This window comes from Pelophylax lessonae (genome assembly GCF_965119305.1).
Source record: "Pelophylax lessonae genome assembly, chromosome: 1".
Taxonomy (NCBI): Eukaryota; Metazoa; Chordata; class Amphibia; order Anura; family Ranidae; genus Pelophylax; species Pelophylax lessonae.
In genome coordinates, this window is record NC_138768.1 from 624,140,738 (window position 1) to 624,161,443 (window position 20,706).

The following is a 20,706-nucleotide window of genomic DNA, read 5'->3' on the forward strand; positions in this document are numbered from 1 at the left end:
TCCTAAAAATTTGTTTCGTTTATTCGTTTTCTAATGAATTCCAACTTTTCAGAACGATTAGAATTCGGATCAGTCGAAAAACATTCAACCAATTTGAATTCTGTGTAAAGAATAGCTGGTTGTTAAGCAGCGGGCTGGGAAGCCAGCCACCCGCGTCCTTAACAACCGTGACTAATCATCTGTCACATGGCTTCCTCGCTGACAGATGAATGTAAAGAAAAGAATGCCGGAAATTGCCCAGCAAATAGAAAAATGTTAAAAAAAAACGATGTAGGGTCCCCCTCCCCAGTCCATACCAGGCCCTTCGGGTCTGATATAGATTTTAAGGGGAACCCCACTCCAAAATTAAAGAAAAAAAACATTGTGGGGTCCCCCCAAAATCCATAACAGACCCTTATCCAAGCATGCAACTCGGCCGGTCAGGTAACCATACCAGGCCACATGCCCGTAACATGAGGGTGGGTGCTTTAGGGCAGGGGGGGGGGGGCTCTGCCCCCCCACCCCAAACACCTTGTCCCCATGTGTGGCACGGATTGTGGATATGTGCACATAATAGTGGTGAAGGATTTCCTTTTCACACTGGACACCTTCTTTGCCTAAACCAATCTCCTTCTTGGATTTTTTATCATTGATGGACTTTTTATAATTGATGGACTTTTGTATTCATTATTGCAACTAATGATACCATCGTTATTTGATTGATTAGCCATATTCTAGTCTATGTGGTTTTTTTCCCTGTTCATCCAGCAGGTTATCAGCTCTTTCTTTGTTTATCTGATTTTAGTGACTCCCACTACAGCTGCTGCTTTTATTTTCAGGCTTAGCGCAGTTATTATTATTTTACATAGTACCCCTACCCATTCACCAAAAAAGTATCAAAAAGTAATAAAAACACAAACAGTTTTTGACAGATTCTTTATTAAAAAAAAAAAAAAAGGTCCCCAATGTAGATCCATCAGCAGTCACGCTGCCCACCGCACGTGGAAAAAAAAGATCCTCTCGCCGTCACAGAGGCCCTCTGCCGACTGCAGGCTCCTCCGTTTGATATTTCTTATATAGGTAAGGGACGGGCCACCTGTCTACATCACCAGGTGGCCCCCGGCCCTTACCTATGTAAGAAAGTGAAATGGAGGAACCTGCAGAAGGAGGCAGAGGGCCTCTATGACTGCAACAGCGTCTATTTTTTATTTTTTTCCCCAGGTGCGGTGGGTGGCGTGATTGACAATGGATTTACATCAGGGGAAACTGATTTTTTTTAATAAAGGATTTGTCAATAACTGACTTTTTGACACTTTTTTTGGTGAGTGGGTAGGGGTACTATGTACCCAATACTCATTCACATAAGTGGGGGGGGGCGGGATCTGGGAGCCACCCTTGTCAAAAGAGGCTTCCAGTTTCCGATTAGCCCCCTGCCTGCAGACCCCCACAACCATCGGCCACGGTTGTGGGGATGAGGCCCTGGTCCCCATCAACACGGAGACAAGTTGCTTTGACGTGGCGGGGCAAAGCACCCACTCCCCTGTGTTGAGAGTATGTGGCCAGGTATGGTTAAGGAAAGGAGGCGCCCGCTCATCCCCCCCTACCTTTCCTGACCTACTAGGCTGCATGCTCAGATAAGGGTCTGGTATTTTCTTTACATTAATCTGTCAGCGGGGAAGCCAACGGGGAAGCCAGCCGACAGATGATGAATCATGGTTGTTAAGGACAAGGACGGCCGGCTTCCCGGCCCGCTGCTTAACAACCAGCTGTTCTTTACACAGAATTTAAATCGGTTGTTTGTTTTTCGACCAATCTGAATTCTAATCGTTCTGAAAAGTTAGATTTCATTAGAAAACAAATAAACAAAACACATTTCAGCATTTTGGATTTCAGCAAAATTTGTTACTATTCGTTACTATTTTATTCAGAGATTTAGATACATCCGAATCCCTGAATAAGCAAAAATTCATCTGAATTTTGTATTTGGGCCAAAATGAATTGCACCTGTCTATTGGTACTTTGGGCAGTGTGGGCGGGTGCCAAGTCCTGCTGGAAAATGAAATCTGCATCTCCATAAAGCTGGTCAGCAGCAAGCATGAAGTGCTCTAGAATTTCTTGGTAGAGGGCTGCGCTGACTTTGGTCTTGATGAAACACAATGGACCAACACCAGTAGATGACATAGCTTCCCAAATCATCATGGACTGTGATTTTGAATTTTATTTGGAAATAAAGGTCCCAGATTTTGGAGGAAGAATGGAGAGGCACAGAATCCAAGTTGCATGAGGTCCAGTGTGAAGTTTCCACAGTCTGTGATGATAGCCAGCCGCCAACCTCCACTCACCTCATCCTGGGCTCTGGCACTGAAGGTCCCCCCAGGGCAAGGTCATCCCTTGCACATCTGTCTCTGGCAGAGACACCTTCTCACTGGCTCTGAACAGCAGTGATGTCATGTGAAGAGGAGAAACATGTCCCAGGGAACAATGCATGACCATCAGAGTTCCAAGCCAGCTGCTGCCCGGGAAGAGGAGAGGGGGATTGCAGGTCACTGGTGAGAGCACCGGTCTGGACAGCACAGGTAATGTGACACCTGGGGAATCCCCATTACAGAGACCCCCACAACTCATTAGTACAGTCTGAATGTGGCAACCCTAGGTGGGGGAAGCAATCACAGCAATGATGCACTGTGTCTATGTCTCTCCCTGCGGCAGCTGAAAGCCGGCAGGAGGGAGAGTGAGAGAAACCAGCTTTCAGCTGTCGTAGGGTGAGAAACATTGTTGCTGTGATTGTCCTCCTGCCCTGATCCCCCTCCCTGTTTTGCTCAAAACTAGTTTTCCCTGTGTGCCAGGGCCTCCTACAGGAGGAGAGGTGCTACCCCCTATCAGCAGGCCTGGTGGGGGGGGCAAGGAAAAACCTGGGGGGGGGGCAATTGCACCCCTGTAGCGACGCCACTGGTCCATGGCATAAACCATTTGAGTTTTTTTCTTTTATATAATTATACCTTAACTACTTACCGACCGCCCACCGCAGTTGTAAGTCGCTACTTTGACGCTAAATACCGGGGTTATGGCAGCAGATAGCTGCCATAACCCCAAATTTTTTTTTAAACGGCAGGCGATCGGCTTTCAGGTAAGAGTAGACCCAGTGGCGGATTAGCCGCGGGATCACCCTTACGGTGTGGCAGAAGAGGCGCCCCCCCTCCCGCTGTGTCCCGGCAGCGGGGAAAACGATCCGGTCCTCTCTGCACACAGACAGAAAGTGGTCTATGGTCTTGGAGGACCGGAGCGACGTCAAACGTCTTTACCTAGCAACCGGCTTAAAGAGACGATTTTTTTTTTAAAACCCTTTTTTTTTCTTTTTTAGTGTCCTTGTGAGATTTGAGGACTTTTTGACTCCAGATCTCACAAAAAAGAGGTCCTGTCATGGCTATTTCTATTACAAGGAATGTTTACGTTCCTTGTAATAGGAATAAAAATGGTCACATTTTTTTTTTTTAAAACACTGTGTAAAAATCAAAAATAATAAATAAAATAAATAGGGGAAAAAAAAAATTAAAGTGCCCTCTCCCCGTTAGCTCGCACGCAGAAGTGAACGCATACGCAAGTCCTGCCCACATATGTAAATGGTGTTCACATGTGACGTATCGCCGCGATCGTTAGAGCGAGAGCAATAATTTGAGCCCTAGTCCTCCCTGTAACTCTAAGCTGGTAACCTATAGAAATTTTTAAAATGTCGCCTATGGGATTTTTAAGTACCAAAGTTTGTTGCCATTCCGCAAGCGTACACAATTTTGAAGCAGGACATGTTGGGCATCTATTTACTCAGCGTAACATTATCTTTCAGATTATGGAAAAAAATTGGGCTAACTTTTTTCTTATTGTTTAGTTAAAAAAAAGTGATTTTTTTTTCCAACAAAATTGCTTTTGGAAGACCGCTGCGCAAATACGGTGTGATAAAAAATATTGCAACGATCTCCATTTTATTCTATAGGGTCTATGAAAAAAAAAAAATATAATGTTTGGGGGTTCTAAGTAGTTTTCTAGCAAAAAAAAATGATTTTAGCTTGTAAACGCCAAGTGTCAAAAATAGGCCTGGTGGGTAAGTGGTTAAAATAAATATAAAACCATTTCAGGGAGTATTTTGATTACTGTAATCTAAAACTTTGATATGGTAACTCGGTAGGGTTAATTTACTGAAGGGGTAGAGGCTGTTTACTAGAATATCAAATCACATACAAGAGAAATTGAAAGAATTCTTCCCTGTCAAAGCATATATGAAATTATAAACCTGATCCAAAATTGTTATACTTTCGAACATGTCCACCAGATATGAAGGAATGAGCCTTCTTGTCCACAGCCCCTGAAACATAATGGCAAGGTTCCAGGGACACAAGGGGCCAATCTTGATGGGACCACATACCACTGAAGTAAAATTTATATATGGAATCTATTATGGAGGTGTTATAATACGTCTTGGATGCACAGCCTGCTAGCTTATATCATCTATTCAATTCTATGTCCAGATTCAAATCTCATTCCCACCTGGGCATACAGTATATGGCTGTTTGGATGAGTTTGACATAAGTTATAAGTAAATAGCAGAAATTTGTCCAGAGCGTTTATCACATGATCTGCACAGAGCTTCAAAAGCTGTGTGGAAAAAAATGTCACTTTAACGTTGCAATGAGTGGACAAAATGGGTCAGCTGCGTATAATGACAAAGCTCAGTGTCTGGAAACAGATGCTTATCTATGTGACTTTTGAAAAATGTCTTACCTAGTGGACAGTGCAAATCTATTTAAATTACCTTTCAGGCTAAATAATCCAAATCCACCAGATTTCAGTGAAAAGCTGTATAATTGAGGGCTTGTCTGCTTCGTATATTAACCTCCCGGGTGGTATGATTGTTTCGGATTTTAGGTGCTGAAAGCGGTACCATTATTTTGCATGTAATTCTTAAGGACGAGCAGCCCAAACCAACTATTTTCATATGAATTTTTTTTACTGTGCGTTCTTCTTTATAACATCTCGGGTATGATAAAGTTTGAAACACAAAATCATAAATTATAATATAATAAATAACTATAAATAAGTAAAAGTATATATATATATCTATATATATATATATAGATATAGATATATAAATATATCTATATCTATATATATATATATATATATATATATATATATATGTGTGTTTTTATGTGTATACATATATACGTGTATATCTATATATATATATATATATATACACATACAAATATATATATATATATACATACACAGTATATATAAAGTACAGTAAAACTGCAGGAAAGGGCACTGAGGGGCAAACTAATGTCAATTTATTTTATTTAGTAATGTAATCCAATAGGATTACAATATATCAGTGTGTTTGGTGTATTTTACTATTTGAATTTGCCACCGGTTCCACCCCCCTACGACGTGACGCTCGCAGGAGACAGAAGCCGGGCTCACAACATCGGGAGGAAGATCCCGGGGACAAGGTAAGCACTCTCTACCAGGATCCAGCAATGCTCCCTGGCGGTACCCCGAGTGTGGCTCGGGGTTACCGCTAATGGCACTGAAATTCCACCCCGAGCCACACTCGGGAATACCGCCAGGGAGGTTAATTGGTATGTAACCATTTTAGTCTTGCTAGTTCTCATCAGTGCAAAATTTGGAGGCAATGGTTTCACACTACTGTGTGAAACATTATTAAATTAAATATAAATCTCTTGCTTGTTAGAATTGTGACAAATTGGGAGGAATTTACTAAAACTGGAGCACTCGGATATTGGTACAGCTGTACATGACAGGCAATCAGCTTCTAACTTTAGCTTGTTCAATTAAAGGGTAACTCTTTGTGGGGAAAAAATAGCAAATAAAGAAAAAATAATATAGCGTATACAATCCTATTGTAATTGAATGTTATTAAAAAGTACCTTTCCTTTTCAATCTGCAGCTGTTGTAATTTTCTGAAAATGCAATGCAATATGGCTCCCTGGAGCTTTTCTGTACACATAATTTGTACTGACCACACCCCAGAAGCATCATTTCATGCTTGTGTGATTGGCTCATAGATTTTCCCAGAAGTCTGTCTAAGATGCAAATCAGATTTCTGGCATCCCCTGCAACAAAAATGTAATTTTTGGTGAGATACTCCCAATAGGAGCACGTCTAAAGAGATGCAGGCCCAGCAGCTTTCCTCATTAGAGCCCTGCAGCTCTCACAGCTGACAGATAATTATGAAACCACTCTCATTAGACCCACACAGCACAGAGGAACAAACAATGATTTCTTCAAAATAACAAAACGTAGGAATTGGCAATAAGTTTTGTTAAAATCCTTGTAATGTACAGAGATCACCCAGAGGGAAATGTTTTTTTCTCAACAAAAGTGGAGTTACACTTTATGCTTTGACAATAAAACCTGGAAGCTGGTTGGTTTCTATGCAGGGCTGCACCAGATTTTGCATTCTTCAGTTTTAGTAAATCAGTCATGTTCAATACCTTCTGTTTTTGAAAAGAAAATCTGCATTGTACAGTATTTTAATATGGTTATTTGTTTTTTTTTTTTTTTTTTTTTTATGTTTTTTCACCTCCATCCCCATCCCAATCATAATTTCGCTGTTTTCCATACAGATCAAACGCATGATTTTTATTAGCTCTTCAATAAAAATGTTAAAGTTGAAAAAGATGAGCAGCACTAAAAAGGTCTTTTTTATTGATGAAATGAAAATAGCATACATGCTTTAGATAAATGAAAATATCTCTTATATACAGCAATGAATATGTGTTTGTTGCGGTTGTGGGGACAGATAGATTGTTAACTTTTACTTTGTAATACAGCTGATGATTCAGTAACTTGCAGCAGGGTGGCCTTTAATGTTTTAAGGAATGTCTAGGCTCTCTTGAAAATTCTCTTGGCATCAGTGCCTTCATAACTGTATGACTGAAAAAGACCAAAGAGAAAAAAATTATAGTTATTGAAACGTTACAAAGTGTGTTTATGTACAAATAGTAAGACTATACTGGGATTTGTCTACTTGACAATGTGAGTTTCCAAAAGCACTTCAATGACACATTCAGTTCACATTTCTGCCATAATAATGTATGATTCAAAATCCCTTTAATTGGCCTGATCTATTGGTGTATGAACACCTAAAGTTAACACCAACTTTAAAGGAGAACTTAAGGCAAAACCTTTCTCTTTCATTTTTGATAGAGTAATTGGAGGTTATGATCCCTGTCAGTTTTTTTTGCCCTCTGTGTCTGTGTAGCCTAAACGGAATATTAAAGAAAGTTTTTTTTCTAAGTGAGGGAATTCCTAGTTGTCACCAAGGTCATCAGAACTAGTGTCCCCATTGGAAGAGTTCCACTCTACTCCTGTTCTGGTGACAACCTAAAGTTTGGTATTTTCATTTTTACTTTTAAGCAATAATTCACAAAAGCATGTAGACCATGGAGGTCTTCTTTACTGCGACACTGCCAGCATCTATATTTAAAGATTCTGTATTGAACACAAAGGGGTAGATATACTAAAGTTAAATAGGCTGTTCATTTTGCAAGAGAATTTTCCCCAGAGCTCAGTGATAATGCTGCAATTTTACTTTGCAAAGAATACCACATGCAGGGTTAAAATGTTTTTTATTTTTGTACACCAAGGGACACAGAGCCATAAATCATAACATATGGGTTATATGGTCACCTGCAGGTGAAGGACACTGGCAACCAATCAAAGGATGTCCCTCTATATAACCCCTGCCACACAGGAAGTACCTCAGTTTTTTCGCCAGTGTCTAAAGGTGATGGTCACCGTGGAGAGTCTCTCCACATATTCTTTAAAGAAGAAAGAATATTATGTTACATACCCGATTAAAGATCACTGAATCTAAGGGGTTAGTTATCAGATCTATCTAAAAAAGTCAGAAGACTAAAGAAATGGTACCTAAACCTCGGGAAAGCATATTTTGCCTGTAATGCTGTCCTTTTTAGGCACTGGACCCTGGGATCCGGACCCTTGGTAATACTAAACCCCAAAGGCACTCTGTGCAGGGTGCTCTACAGGTCCATGGCCGTGGCCCCTCTAAAAACAAGGGGACCCAGTCCTTAAAGGTCAGCAAGACAAAGCTCCCCGTGCTGGGTGAAGATTGGATTCCTGTTTCAAAAAGAATCCTGCGGCAGGACTGGTAAGGCCAATTTAAAATATTTACACATACAGCAAATGTAAATATTTTATGCACTGTTCTCTTTAAGAGATAACAGAAACCGAGTGCCATGTGGGTCTCTGCATGAGACAATGGATGTTAAGCTATGCAAAATACACCTTGTTAAGTATTATTTCTTTGCTTGTTTGTTTGACAGACTGTTTTCACCCTGTGCTGATCACCTAAAAAGGTATCAGATGTGACAAACCAATTCGGCCTAAGCTGCTCTCACCCCATGTTGTTGTTTTCGCCTTGGCGCGAAAGCGCCCGCATATTCATCTCCTCCCTCGATAGCGTGTCTGTGATGAAGGCCCATTCATGCGCGCATGAATCTTCACTTTTTATAATGGGCATACGCCTCGGGGGGGGGGGGGGGCGTGTTTGCAATGTTTGCCCGAAAAAGGGATGGGGGGAACACAGCTAGAAGAGGCACTGTGATGCCACCGTCAGGCCTTGAAGGTCCTAGCGGTGCTTCCTCTGTGTCTACACCCCCTGAAGAGCCAGAGGCGACAAGTCAATCTGAGCCATTACGGTTGTCAGGCATAATAGCTACTCCAGGTGCTTCTGCTGCGACCTATGTCACTAAGGACAATTTGGTATTGACATTACCCAGCCTTGAAGGTAAGATTGCTGGCATGATTGCATCATCACAAGGAGGGAGGAAACGTGACAGATCCCTCTCACCTAGCCACCCCATGAATCAGTTCAGGATTGGGCAGAGGATATGGAAGAAGTAGCTGAAAATAACCCTATGGAAGGTCAAGCTAAGTTTTCCACTTCTGGGGAGTCGGAGTCAGAGGAGTTTTTGTCAGTCTCTCAAACCCAGAGATTGTTAGTTCAGTCTCCTACTGAAATGATCCAGTCTGGATACAAATTTCCTCCCTTAGAGCCGGCTGAAGTCTCTTTTTTCTCTCTAGGCTCATTGCGCCCTCCTCATAGTCCTCGGACGTTTCCCATACATCTGCTCTTGGAGCAAGTAATGTATAATGATTGGGAGCATCTTGATAGGATTTTTGTTTCTCCTAAAAGGTTTTATCTATTGTATCCTTTGGACGAAAAGTTTACTAAGAAATGGAATATACCTACTCTGGATGCTGCCATTTCTTCTGTTAACGAGAGTTTAACCTGCCCTATGGATAATGCCCAGGTTTTTAAAGATCCAGCAGATAAAAAGTTGGAATCTTTATTGGGTCCAGAATCAAGCCTTCAGGGCAGGGACAGAAAAGAGCCCTGGGCTAGCCAAGTCTTCCTCTAATCCTACCTTGTGAAGGGGCGCCCCCATTCATTTGGGTGGGGGGAAGGCTGCTTTGGTTCTCAAAGGTTTGGGTGAAAAGGATCCAGGACATCTGGGTTGTCTCCGCCATCTCGCAGGGGTACAGACTGGAATTTCGAGTATCCTCGGTTTGTAAGGTCAAGTATACCGACAGATCCCCTAAAAAGACGATCTCTCTTTCTGGCTTTGGATCAGCTGAGGGCCCAAAGAGTGATAATTGAGGTTCCGGAGAACAAAAGGTTCAGGGGTTCTTACTCAAACCTGTTCATAATCCCCAAATCAAACAAGGACGTGAAACCTATTCTGGGTCTCAAAGCTCTAAACCAGTTTCTGAACATTCATACTTTCTGTATGGAGTCAATTCATTCAGTCATGGCCTCCCTAAAAGTATAGGAATTTCTAGCATCCATAAACATCAAGGATGCATATCTTCACGTGCCTATATTCCAGGCTCAAAGGTTACGGTTTGCAGTGGAAAACCGTCATTTTCAGTTTGTGGCCCTGCCCTTCGGTTAGCCACAGCTCCAAGAGTGTTCACAAAGATCCTAGCTCCAGTATTGACTGTTCTAAGGTCCCAATGGATATCTGTAATAGGATATCTGGACAATCTATTACTTATAGATCGATATACTTAGGCTCTAAGCTGAAATGTCCACCAGACAGTACAGTTCCTAGAACGTCTGGGTTGGATTCTGAACTTGGCAAAGTCAGCATTACAGCCGATCCAGCGTCTGGAATATCTGGGATTCCTTGTGGACACAGTACAGGCAAAGGTATTCTTGCCAACAGGAAAGGTCACAGACCTGAAGGATCTGGTTCGATTCATAGTAAGGCTGAGATATTCTTCTGTATGTCTTTGCATTAAGTTATTGGGGAAGATGGTGTCCACATTCGAGGCAATTCCCTATGCTCAATTCCATGCCAGACCCTTGTAGAACAACATTTTGTCTACATGGACTGGAAAGGTTCAGTCTTTGTACTAGTCTGTGTCTCTGGTACCAAGAGTACGTCAGAGTCTGACTTGGTGGTTGTTGACCAGAAATCTGGAGAAGGAGAAATCCTTTCTTCCAGTGACCTGGAAAGAGACTACAGATGCAAGTCTCTCCGGCTGGGGGAGCTGTTCTGGAGGAAGCCCCTGTCCATGGGGAATGGTCTTGGGTAGAGAAGAGTCTCCCCATCAACATTCTGGAAATCCAAGCAGTCAGTCGGGCTTTGAAATATTAAACGCCCAGACTTTGGGGTCACCCTGTCGGTGCAATCCGACAATGCCACGGCTGTGACTTATATCAACCATCAAGGAGGCACACAGAGTCATTCAGCCCAGAAAGAGGTGGATGTCATCCTGTTTTGGGCAGAGAGGTTTGTGCCATGCATGACAGCAGTTTTTATTCCAGGAATAGAGAACTGGCAGGCAGATTTTCTGAGTTGTCAACAGATGTTTCCAAGGAAATGGTCCTTACATCCCGAGATTTTTCAATTAATCTGCCTACGCTGGGGGGGGGGGGGGACCAGACGTGGATCTGTTGGCATCCAGGTTCAACAACTAGTTGAAGAGATTTATGTCCAGGATCAGGGATCAACTCGCAGTCGGAGTGGATGCTTTGGTGACTCCTTGGGAGGAGTATTACCTGATCTTTGCCTTTCCTCCGTTGCAGGTGATACCGCGTCTGTTATGCAGAATCCAGCTGGAGGGGAAACCAGTAATACTGGTAGCTCCAGCATGGCCGAGGAGGGTTTGGTATGCACAAATCCAGGGGTTGGCAGTGACAAAGCCTTGGGCCCTTCCACAGCGTCCGGTCCCACTCTCTCAAGGTCCAATATTTTACCCTTCTTTACAGTCTCTAAATTTGATGACTTGGCTATTGAAGCCTTAATCTTGAAGGAGCAGGGTGTATCTGGCCCTGCAGTTTCTACCCTGATAAATGCTAGGAAACCAGACTCTAGAGGCATTTATTACAGGGTCTAGAAATCCTACATTACTTGGTGTGAAGCCAGGAAATTGCATCCCCGCAATTATATAATCGGGAGAATTCTAGCTTTCCTTCAAGCAGGCGTAGATATGAAATTAGCCTTGAGCACTATAAAGGGGCAAATTTCAGCCCCATCAGTCTTCTTCTAAGAACCGATCGCTTACCATTCATTGGTGCTAACCTTCATCCAGGGAATCTTACGTATGCTTCCACTTGTGAAGCCACCATTATGTCCCTGGGATCTAAATTTCACTTTAAGGTCAGCACAGAGGACAAGTGGGCACTATTTACGTCTAGAGGAAAACAGATTTAGTCTTCAAATATGGAAAGGTTTCTTCACAGTAAGAGCTGTAAAAATGTGGAATAGACTCCCTCCTGAGGTGGTTCTGGCTAGCTCACTAACATTGCTTTAAAAAAAGGCCTGGATTCTTTCCTAGGTGTACATAATATAAATGGGTACTAATTATAATTAATACTAATACTAATATTAATAGTACTAATTTATAGGTAAAGTTGATCCAGGGAAAATCCAGTTGCCTCTCGGGGGATCAGGAAGGAATTTTTTCCCCCCTGCTGTAGCAAATTGGATCATGCTCTGCTGGGGTTTTTTGCCCATGGGGCAAGTTACCCTGGTTCTTCTGACCAGGAAACTGGTCTTTTTGATTGTAATAACTTCAGCTAGAAGGGTATCAGAACTAGCAGCTCTGTCTTGTAAAGAGCCATTCTTGATTTTTCATCAAGATAGGGTGATTCTACGTCCACACCCAGGTTATTTGAATCAGGACATTATACTACCTTTCTTGTTTTCCTGATTATCAGACAGAGGAGGAAAAGTTGTTGCATTCTCTTGATATAGTGCCTGTACTTAAAATTTACTTGGAAAGACCAGCTCAGATTCGTAAGACGATCTCTTGTTCGTACGGCCAGAAGGTCCCAGGAAGAGGTTGACAGCATCTAAGTCTACGATTTCTCATTGGATTTGCCAGGATATTACCCAGGCGTATGGTTTAGAAGGGAAGGTTACATCCTTTTTCTGTAACGGCACATTCTACCAGAGGAGTAGGTGCCTCTTGGGCACTTCGCCATCAAGCCTCTATGGCTCATGTTTGCAAGGACTCGACCTTGTCATCGATGCATACATTTACTCATTTCTATCGAGTGGATGTTGGGACCCAGGAGGAGTCTGCATTTGGCCGCAGTGTTCGGCAGGCAGCGATGTAGCCCTTTTTGTGGTCTGATGGTGGCATTTTTGGTGTCCCCCTTCCCTCAGATGCATTGCTTTGGGATATCCCATATGTTATGATTTATGGCTCTGTATCTCGTGAGGTACAAAAAGAAAAATTGATTTTTAATACATACTTACCTGTAAAATCCATTTCATAAAGTACATCACTGGACGCAGAGGTCCCTCCCCTTTTTTATTGGGCCTTTATTGCTTGCTACAAAACTGAGGTACTTCTTGTGTGGGAGGGGTTATATAGGGGGCCATCCTTTCTGATTGGTTGCCAGTGTCCTTCACCTGTAGGTGGCTATATAACCCATGTGTTATGATTTATGGCTATGTGTCCTGTGATGTACTTCAAGAAATTGATTTTACAGATAAGAATGTATTACAAATCTATTTTTTTGCTTGCACATAATTGGTTCATGGAGGTCAGCAAATCTTCACCACATTCACTAAGCTATGGGGAAAAGTCTCTTGCAAAGTTCAACTTCCTTGTAAAGTGACAGTCTATTTGCCGTTAATAAATCAACCCCAATGACTTTATTTTTTTGTAGTCACTTAAAATGAAATGTAAATAATGTGTGTACACGTGAACTATATGTAAAAGGTTCATTTGGTAGCTTTTGTAGAATAAGTCATATATTTGCAGTCCCAGTGCGATTATCAAAGTCCCTCTGCATACATGGCTACTGTTAAAGAGTTTAAAGAAAGGGTAATAAAAAGCTCAACAATCTTGAATCTACTGAATTGTGACAGGTAAGCTGTGTGAGAAAGTATAATTGTGTGCACAGACTTCCACCAAAAATGACTATTACTTATAAAATGTTTTTCTACTCTACCGTGCAATTCCAAAGTGTGTATAATTTTCATCAATTTGAAGTTGCTGAGAGCACCTAAATGTGTTCCTACATGAAACAGTATATACAAATAAAATAAAATAAAATAGTGCCACCCTACTTATATAAGTGTAGCACCCTCCTAGGTAGGTGATAGAGAGAAAGTATAGTTTTGAGTCCTGTCTGCTTATCAGAAGGACTGCAGGTAAATCTATATTGTTCTCTGCCTACCAGAGAGCAGTATCTGTTAGTGAGGTCTGCTCATTGTGGTCAGGTGCAACTTGTTCTGTCTGCAGAGTGTTTCACACTGGTCCAATAGGTAGGCATATTGGACAGTGGGAGGAAACCCGACAAATGAATTGCACAGGCGTGTAATACAGCCCTGATGATTTGGCAGAGGAAAAGTGCCTCGGTGCTTACTGGGATACTGTATATAAGCCAGGAGTACATGTGCTCGGGGTCTTTCAGCTTGATAGCGGAGTTCCAGAGGGAGGGGGCAGCTGCCTCCTCCTCTGTAGAGGTGCCATGTGGCATTAGGTAGTCGACCTGAAGGCCTGGGAGTGCTAGTGAGGAACTGAACCCAGAGGTCCAGTGAAGCTGACTGAAAAGGGAGACACTGAAGGATCTGATTCTGCAGTACAGTGAGTACATATCTGTGTCAAGGGGCCTGACCTGATGGGGGGCCACCTATGCAGCTAGAAGAGTCAGTGGACAGGTGTCAGTAAAGGGGATGCTAGTGAGTGTCCCAAAAGATAAAGTAGATTCACCAAGTCTATTGCTGGAGAGAAAAGAGCAAGGAGCCTTAACTCTTTCCATACATGTAGCAGTATGGATTAAGCAGTGCAGTTGCTTCCACAAGCAACCTGGTGAGAGTTGTCCTTATCCATTGTGAATAGTTACAGTTAGAGTATCACAATAGTCCCTTCTCGCATCCAAGTTCCTAAATAAACACTAAAAACCAATACCCCTGGACTGTTAATGCGTGCCGAGCCATCGGGAGTAAGGAGGGATGTGTGAACTGTTCCCTAAGTGACTGTGTGCTGGTAATCAGAGGAGGCCCAACAAGTCATCATACAGCAAGCCCTACGGGGACAGTGCTACATAAGCAGATACTCAAACTAATTCCACCCAAAAAAATAAAATGTAGAAATATGACTTGTGCTCATTTCCCAATTCTTATATTTCACAGTTATCTCTACTTAATATTTATGTTAAAACATTCAACAAATAAACATGGAAATCCAAATTTGTAACTCATCCTTCAATATACACCAAGAAATGTTCTTCTAATGGGGGAGATTTAGGGTCCTTTCACACAGGCTTTGCGCCCGGCAGACTCCCTTTTGCTCAGCGGGGATCGATCCGCCAATCCCCGCTGAGTAGGCGGATGACAGCTCCATCTCTGCTTACTTTGAATAGAGCTGTCAGATCCACACTCTCCTCTATGGGAGATCGGATGAAAATGAACCGCCTGTCTGTTTTCATCCGATCCCATCCTCCAGACGGATGGAAAATAGGGTTTCCATCCGTCTGGATTTCACGGACCACAGCGGCTCGGATAGCAGCGGGCATCAGCAGAGATGTCACTGCTGACATCCACTGCTCCATAGAGGTGCATGGAGCATCCGATCGGGTCCACCTGTAAAAACTGAAAGCCCGTGTGAAAGGGGCCTAACTAAAACTGGGGCATGTCTGAGCTTAATTAAACAAGCTGAAGTTAGTAGCTGATTGATTATATATTACTATACACAGCTGCAACGGATTCTGTGTGCAGGCGTGCTTCAAAGTTATATTCTTATACAAAAATTACTATTGTGTACGCACTCTTCTTTAGTAGTTAAGACAATCACTAAAAACTTAAACATTGTTACCAGCAACAGAAACACTGTAAAGTCAAGGTTTCTCGATGATTTGAGAACACTTCAGGACTTGCCAACTGCCCTATAGCAGTTTTACTGCTACAGGGCGGCGACTGAGCGCAGGATCACGTATATTATTATTATTATAAAGGATTTATGTAGTGCCCACAGTTTGCTTAGCGCTTTACAACATGAGGGCAGACCGTACAGTTACAATACAATTCAATACAGTAGGAATCAGTGAGCCCTACTATATATATGTGATCCCACACTTTTAGGTAGCAGTGATTATGCGCAGGGGGAGCCAGTCAGCGGGTACCACAGACTCTATGTCCGCCAGCACCCACCAATCATTTGTTACAGAGGCAGAACGGCAGTCTGGTTATGTAAACAAGGCAGATTGGGAAGGCATTGATCCTGTGTTTTTACAAAGCAGGGACAAGGATCCATGACTCCCTTTAGTAAAAGAACCCCCCACACAGTGCACAAACACTGGCTTGGGACATAGTTAACCCTTTGATGGCCCCGGATATTAACCCTCTTCCTAGCCAGTGTCATATTTTTTGCACTGATCACTGTATTAGCGTCACTGGTTCCCAAAAAAGTGTCCGATTTGTCCGCCACAATATCGCAGTCCCGCTATAAGTTGCTGTTTGCCGCCATTACTAGTAAAAAAATAAAAATTAAAAATGTCATAAATATATCCCATAGTTTGTAGATGCTATAATGTTTGCGCAAACCAATCAGTATAAGCTTACTGGGATTTTTTTTTACTAAAAATATGATATTGGTCTAAATTGATTAGGAAATTAGATTTTTTACATTTTTTTGGATGTTTTATAGCAGAAATTAAAAAATATTGTCTTTTTTTCATTATGGAAAAAAAAAAAATATTGTCTTTTTTTTGTTACAGCGCAAAAAATTTTTTTGCAAAGGTGATCAAATACCACCAAAAGAAAGCTCTATTTGTGGGGAAAAAAGGACATAAATTTTATTTGGGTACAATGTTGCATGACCGTGCAATTGTCAGTTAAAATAATGCAGTGCTGTATCGCAAAAAATGGCCTGGTCATGAAGGGGGTAAATCTTCAGGAGCTGAAGTGGTTAAACAAATTGTATGGGAGCAGCAGAATACAATGACATCATTCCCTTGCAAATAAAACATACACAATTCAAATGGAAAGACATATAGTACCTGTTCCAATTCATCCCCAACTATCACTCTCCATGTCTTCAGCTCTTTTCCATTGTCCTTTCTGTTAAATGTTCCTACGAGTTTATCTCCCTCTAAATTCCAGGAGCCCTAAAAGTTTAAAATGAAATAAAAAATATGCAATTTTCACTACATTGCTGACATATTACACATGCAAATGAGTGTTTTTTTTTTTTTTTAAATTTGTAAATAGATCATTCTGGAACAGTGAGCGTAATTTGCAAGTGCTTTAATTAATCATTCCAACCAATCTAAACTTCCCTGATTAGTGAATGGTGATAAACTAAGATAGCTCTCCACTATTGGTAAAAACCTTATTGTGTGCTGTTACCTCTTGCTTATTTTTGCTCTTTGTACCGCCTTATCAAATAAACCAGGGAATTTAGATATGGTGTACACCTGGCAATGTGGGTGTATCTTTTTTAAAGGCTGTTATGTTAACAATATATCATTCAGGCTTAGGGATGTCATGAGTGACTTTTTTTTATTTCTGCTAGTTAAACATTAGTTCAGACCATGCTGTTTCACTTGAGCTGTTGGACAATGTGACAGCAACATGCTCAGTCATCTTTTTACGAAATACTCTAAGAGTCGGTTCACACTGATCTGACTCGAAGTCGCCCTGACTTTGGGCGACTAATGAAGTCGCCCGTGCAGCGCGACGTCAGCGTGGCTTGCAATGACTTCTCATAATGGAAGTCAATGCAAGTCGCTCCGACTTTGCAAAATCGATCTGATTAGAACGGTTCCATTGCACAGCAAGTCGCCTGACAAGTCGGATCAGTGTGAACCAGCACTAACACAGCCTTTCTCAACCTTTTCAACACAGAGGAACCCTTGAAATAAATTTCTGGTCTCTGGGAAACCCCTGCTAAAAATGAAAAATCTACAACTCATGACACATTAGTGTGACAGTCAGTGGGAAGAATGTTCCTTACTTTTGTCATCATTGGGAAGAATTACCCCCTTACAGATAGCTAAAAGGAACAATGGTGTCATTGGGAACTTATCGGAGAGAGAGGCAGAAATTGTCCATTGCTCAAGGAACCCCTAGCAGCCTCAGGAGGAACCCTGGTTGAGAAACCCTGCTCTAACATTATGAATTGTAAGAAATAGGAATTTGTTTTGCCATACTATCTCAACTTTCATCTCCTAAGAAAACAGGCAATTAATGTAAAGATTTACAAGCTGATAGAGCAATGGCCGCAAACCTGGATTAGAGTCATAAACATACTTTCCCCATCTGTATCGATCTTTTACATGGTTGTGCACTCTCGATGAGGGTTGTCCATAGAACTCTGGACATACACTTGTTAGTATTTGTCTTGAGCATCAACAGTGCTAAAAGTAGTGTGTTGAGTTTAATAAACTGCAGTTAACAAGCATTTGAGTATTCAGAAGTCTGTAGTGCTGGTTCCAGAGAATTTCCTCCAAAATGGGAATTTCTTAGGAATAAACTTTGCCAAACCTGGAGCAAATTTCAGCTAGTTCTTGATAAAGAAAAATTGGTGGCTGGCCAATCTACACCCTCCCGCCTGACATCCTTTTCGATCTAAAAATATAAAAAGAGCCAGGCAGAAGCCACATACAGTTAGATGCAGCCACTCTTTGTATATTCTGACAGCCACTGGTTCCTGCTGTCAGAACAAAAAGGCGGCAGAAGAGATTCATCCATTTGTGCTGTTTAGCTTGGATGGAGGAATATGTTACATTTCTGCTTGTGGGCTAAATTAGAAAATTTTATAAGGCTGGGTTCACACTAGCTATGGCCATGGCTCACAGCAGGGGGTCCGGTGCCCCCCTGTTCTCCATTTTAGGTGCAAATTTTTGCCTGATTTCGGACCTGAAACAGAGCCAAAGACGCAGAGAACCCTTTTCCAGTGTAGACCGCGGCCACCCCGGAGGTGTGTGAATCGGCCCCTTCGAGAGCTGGTCACACTCTCCTGTCATGCGAATTGCATGCAGGTAAACCCACATCCAATTTGCATAAGTGTGAACCCAGCCTAAGTGTATGGCAAGCGTAGTTTGATTGCTCCCCTGTCTCTACACTAAAGGTACAAATATTTTGTCGCAAATACATAAACTCACAAAATCAGTGCAGTTTCAGAGACCTCACAAATGTAATTGCTGTACAGCAGACTAGCTTGTTCTGTATTCTATACTTAAAACATGTCACAGTGTACAGTGGATATTTCATTTCAACTTACAGAGAGTTCTGTTCCATCTGCAAGAGAATAGTCAAATTTGACACCAAGGGTGAAATTGATTTCAATGGTTCTGAAGGTGCTGGATTCCTTTACATTAAAATTATTCCCATCCTGTTGGATTGTGATCTTCAGGTTATCATGTGCAGCCAGCTTACGTTTCATTATATTCACTCCTATAAGAGACAAAGGACACAGTCTGTTAAAAGTATAGACGATGGTGAAATGTGGAATTTGTTATCATATGAGACTACTAAAAAGCATAAAATATTATTCAACTAAATATACTTTAAAAGACAGAAAAGACAATAGATTTTACATCTTTTTAGATTCATGTTACATCTTTTTTTAGTTCAAGTTACCCACATATGATTTTGCGGTAAAAACAAACAAAAAAAAAAATCAGTCATTAGCCTGAGGCAAAATCCAAATGATAAAAACATAAATTCAAGAAAACATACCCATAACCTCCATAAATTTATCATAGTTTTCACTTCTATCAACTTTCCATGTTCCGTTGAATGTCATGATGCTGGCTGTAGGGAGAGATCTAGGAGACACAAAATGTTGAACCTGAGATACCCGTCTGTGTGTCCACGTCCAATTTATTTTCTTCTGCTATCTAGAAACAGATCTCCATGTGATGTGGCTGTCTAAAGTCTGTTCTAAGGCTAAGGTGTTTCTGTATTTCTCCTCCTCTAAAGTGACTCACCCTGTTAGATTTAAACCTTGTCCTCCTTCCTATGTACAATGTAGAATTGCTCACTTGAAGAAAAAAATTGCATTAACTGTAAAAGACATTGCGTAAATGCTTTCTTGGTGGAACTGGAAAAAACAGCAATTTACCATCCAGTAAGCCTGATTTTTTTCAAGATGAACACAACAGATTAAGTTTAAAGCCAGATCCAGCTGATCACGTTTCTTATTTTGCATGGCATGGGGAAAAATTGAATTGCCTTTCAAATTTCCTTTTACAATTTATAAATTGGTTTATGTAAAAAAAGTCTGAATATGAATTAATGGATACATATCCTAATGTTTCACGATTATTAGACCAGGAGGTACTTGAAAGCATGGTGTCATCGGGGGGAGTGCTGTTTAAAGTACCTTTCTTTAAGAAATAATAATTATACAATATTTGCAGAAAAAAATGTGCATTTATTATTTTATTCACAGAAGTTTAGAAAGAATTGCACCCATGTTCAGTGGATCGCAGGTTCCTGCAGACTCTTCCTCCAGCTAACCACCTGTACCAAGGTACGGGCTTTCAGTTTGAGAGCTGGAGGAAGTGTCATTTTGCAACATGCTGCATGTTACACCCAAAATACGGGTGCAAGTAACATGGTGCAAAATATGGCATTAGCCTTGAACCAGACTTAAGTACTGGTATACTTACATGCTGGTAGTTAGTGTTAACCACTTAACGACTGCCTACCACAGATATACTGCAGCAGGCTGGCTCGGCTGCGTGAACTGACGTTAGGGTAAGTCGGTTCGCGGGAGCGCATCTGAGGGGTAAGTGCACACCCCAAGAGGGGCGCGCCCGCCCCCACTAGGCAGCGGGGATGCCGATCTACTGCTGCTGCCGGGCACCTGCAATCGCTCCCCGGTGAGAGAGAAGGACGGTCTGCTGTTGTAAACACAGCAGACCGTTGTTCTCTATGAAATTAACACAGAGCGCCTGTGATCCTCCTATATAGGATCACAAGTCTCTGTGTTCAGTTCACTAGTCCCTCCCCCATACAGTTAGAAAACACTCCCCTAGGCTCACACTTAACCCTATGATCACCCCTGGATTAACCCCTTCCCGGGCAGTGTCATTATTACAGTAACAGTGCATATTTTTAGCATTGACTACTGTAGTAATGTCACTGGTCCCCCCAAAAGTGTCAAAAATGTCAGTTGGGGGTCCGATCTGTCCGCCGCAATGTCACAGTCCCC

General features: G+C 41.8%; 1 protein-coding gene across 1 annotated transcript; it reads right to left on the reverse strand.

The window, feature by feature from the left end:
- Window positions 1-6,855: 6,855 nt before the first annotated feature.
- FABP2 (fatty acid binding protein 2) lies at window positions 6,856-19,338 on the reverse strand. The gene is made up of 4 exons (XM_082274588.1): window positions 19,227-19,338; window positions 18,769-18,941; window positions 16,544-16,651; window positions 6,856-6,930 (listed from the first exon to the last, which is right to left on the reverse strand). Exons 1-4 carry the CDS (start codon window positions 19,291-19,293, stop codon window positions 6,880-6,882), a joined length of 399 nt encoding a protein of 132 aa, XP_082130714.1. The 5' UTR covers window positions 19,294-19,338; the 3' UTR covers window positions 6,856-6,879.
- Window positions 19,339-20,706: the final 1,368 nt, after the last annotated feature.